Here is a 3,327-nt window from a genome sequence, read left to right on the forward strand (position 1 = left end):
TCAAATAAAATATCAATGTCTTGTGTGTAATAAACAAGTAAAGTAAGTGTCTTTATCATACCAGTAAATGAGAATTATTGTTAAAGTTTTTATATATAATTTCAAGCTTTAAATATCAGTGATTTTCAGTGCGTTCAAATAGAAAAATTGGCTGGTTGCTAAGGAAATTACTTTGATCAGGTTTCCATAGTAACCATGATCCAAAACATTTTTTATTTTACATACATGGAACATAGGTCAAGAGAAATCTATGTATGGAAAATCATTGAATTCTGAGAACCTGAGTGTATCACTCAAATATCACTTTTGCATGATTTTTACACGGACTGGTACTTAACTCTTTACAACTTATTGAATTATTCTGCAACATGCACTAAATGTTCACGTCATAGAAATATGACGTTACCAATTTCCCTCAAGCACTTATAGCGTGGTGAAACTTTCTCTAAAGTTAAGCCTAAATAAATCTTTAAAATATTTTAATAAGAAAACAACTTTTCTTATCTTATGATATTTAAGCAAGTATAAAATAGATGGGATTTGGCAATAAATTGAAGTTTAAATGAATTCATTATAGTTGGTAAACATGCTTGATTGCGGAGAAAGGGTATATGCGTGATTTTGCAGTAGAAATAGAAATAGAAAATGCGTTAATGTGGGAAAGTAGGTTAAAATTTTTTCAAATTTATGATATTGTGAAAATGCTATTCTATCTAGTAAAAAATAACAATTTAATTTGGGTGTAACGCGAAATTTGATTGGATAAAAAATTAATCTAACTTGTATAATCTGGTTTGCTTACGTCACAATGACTTCCGTCATTATCGTATCAATGCACTTGACGTTACGTTCCAAATATGGACAATTTGAAGGCATTTTAAAGAGGGAAATTGTTTTCTCTTATATTCTTAATGATTGAAAATTAAATTATAAGGAACGGAGTAAATAGAAACCCAAATTATATTGCTATAACCTGAGTTTGAACAGTTAACTCTTTTTTATAAAGCGTTAACTTCCCCAACCCAGGTTATACAGTATAATTTGGGTTGCTATATGATTCATTCCTAAAATATATACTGTCAGATTTTTATTATCTTCATGTAAATTAGGCTGGAATAGAAATTAGTCAAATTTCATTCAGCGCCATTTGCCGTGGGCTTCATCAAATTGATTTATTATTATTTATAACAGTTTTAAAATTTAAGATTAATAAACTATTTTAAAAAGAGTAGCTAGAATTAGTGGTTGAGCTAAAAAGAGAAAAAAGGGAAGGGCAGAACAATCGATAAAGAGAGAGAGAGAGAGAGAGAGAGAGATAGGGGAGGGAGAGAAAGATAGAGAGATCTAACTGTCCACGCTCCACCTTCTGTCACCATGTCACAGTACACTATAATCTGTATGAGACAGAGAGAGAGAGAGAGAGAGGGGAGAGAAAAATAGAAAGATCTTACTGTCCACCCTCCACCTTCTGTCACCATGTCACAGAAGACGCTGACCTTGTTTTCAATACCAAATGGATATATCTCATAACCACCAGATTCTGTATTACCATGGATATAGAGGTCATTACAATCATTATATAACTCTGAAAGAAAAAAAAAGAATAAATATGTTAAAATAATAATTGTTATATAAAACAACTTTGAGAGATAGAGAGTTACCTGACTTGATGGTTTGCAGTATATTGCTCTTCCAATCTTCGTGGATGTTGGTTTCATTTTTCTTTAGGATGTTAACCATCTCATTTAATTGTTCTTGAAGGTTCTTTTGATTAGCGGTAATCTGCGTATTTTCACGTCTTAAGGAATCAATTTGTTTCGCGATCTCATGTCTGAAGGACTCAATTTGTCTCGCGTTTTCTTGTTTTAAGTACTCAACCTTTTCATCAAATGTCTGTGTCGTCTGATCATTACGGACGCAATCATTTTTGTCATTGAAATAAATTTGCTGAGAACTAGCGGCACAAAAGAACAAACTGCACACAAAGGAAGATGACCAAACTCCTGCCATGGCTTTACTTGTGCGCTGTATGAAAATAAGCGTCTCTTTAAAGATCCACAGTTTATATATCCTTAAATGGGAAGTTAAAAATTTCCCCTATATTTCGCTACCGCAACACTTAAAGCTCAGCAGTGAACTTTAATGAACAGTCAAAAAATAATAAAAGATTCAGGATAAATAGGTCATAGGTAAAATTCAGAGTAATCCTGGTAGTTGATAGCATCATAAAACATTATTTTGTATATACCAATTTAAAAACTAAAAATAGACACATTGTCTTTGAATCAGTTATTTTTAACTGATAGATATGAAAAAAAACAATACTTCATAGGATTTTGTATATATTTATCTTCATTACTTTAATCAGTTAAAAGTACAATTACTACACATTTTTATTTTGTTAATGTTTATTTTAAGATTAGTATTAATTCCAATTTATATTCACAAGACGAAAGACCACCTTTAAGCAATCGCTTAATGGTAGCTTAATGGTGACTTAATGGTGCTTAAAGAAAATAACTACATTAAGCCACCATTAAGCTACCATTAAGCTGCAACTTACAGGTGCTTAATGTCAAAACTATATTAAGCAACCATTAAGCAACCTTTAAGCCGAGCTAAATGGCGACTTAATGGTCAAACATCATTAAACTTTAACGTTTTACGCATTTTATATCGAATCTTTGATCTAACTTTTTAAGTTATTTCAATGTCTTTTACGCAAAATCTATTTTTTTGTGATTTATAATTTTTTCTCGATCGTTATTTTTATATAACATTTCTGTAAAACATGCAAAATCTCGGGCACTGAGAATAAAACTAGCTAACAGGGGCTTGCTCCCGGTTTCTAATATTTTTTCAATCATTTACAGTAACAATAAAAAAAAAGTTTTATCTTATTACAACATATTATTTTTTTTCTTTTTTGAATAAATAATCATAACATACGTTGTTTTTATTAGTTGTGTAATGTGTACATGATTTTTGTTTTAAAAGATAAATAATTATATTATTACACGCCTTGGACAACCCCCTGTTAATTAATTTCTCACTACCGAAAATCAATTTCTTCTTAAAATTATCTTTATCCATAAACACAAAATATATATTACTGTTTTTTTCTTTTTTTTTAAAGAGATGGTATTTTTGCTTCATGCGTTAAAAGAACATATTCCGCTACATAATTTCAAGAATTATAAAGTCATGTTCTCATGATAAAAAGATTTTTTTTTGCAGGGGGGTGGGGGTGGTGGCTGGGGCCACAGGTATAAAAAATGTTTAGTTTTCAAAGTTTGACTTTTACATCTTGAATAATTTGTATTTCTA

At 30.3% G+C, this 3,327-nt stretch overlaps 1 protein-coding gene across 1 annotated transcript; it reads right to left on the reverse strand.

Annotated features, from left to right (window-relative positions):
- Positions 1 to 339: 339 nt before the first annotated feature.
- LOC134272712 (angiopoietin-1-like) lies at positions 340 to 2,391 on the reverse strand. The gene is made up of 2 exons (XM_062754912.1): positions 1,662 to 2,391; positions 340 to 1,585 (listed from the first exon to the last, which is right to left on the reverse strand). Exons 1-2 carry the CDS (start codon positions 2,008 to 2,010, stop codon positions 1,251 to 1,253), a joined length of 684 nt encoding a protein of 227 aa, XP_062610896.1. The 5' UTR covers positions 2,011 to 2,391; the 3' UTR covers positions 340 to 1,250.
- Between the last annotated feature and the right edge of the window lie 936 nt (positions 2,392 to 3,327).

Source organism: Saccostrea cucullata, unplaced genomic scaffold (genome assembly GCF_032062105.1).
Source record: "Saccostrea cucullata isolate Sc308-1 unplaced genomic scaffold, CSIRO_AGI_Scuc_v1 ctg8437, whole genome shotgun sequence".
Classification (NCBI taxonomy): domain Eukaryota; kingdom Metazoa; phylum Mollusca; class Bivalvia; order Ostreida; family Ostreidae; genus Saccostrea; species Saccostrea cuccullata.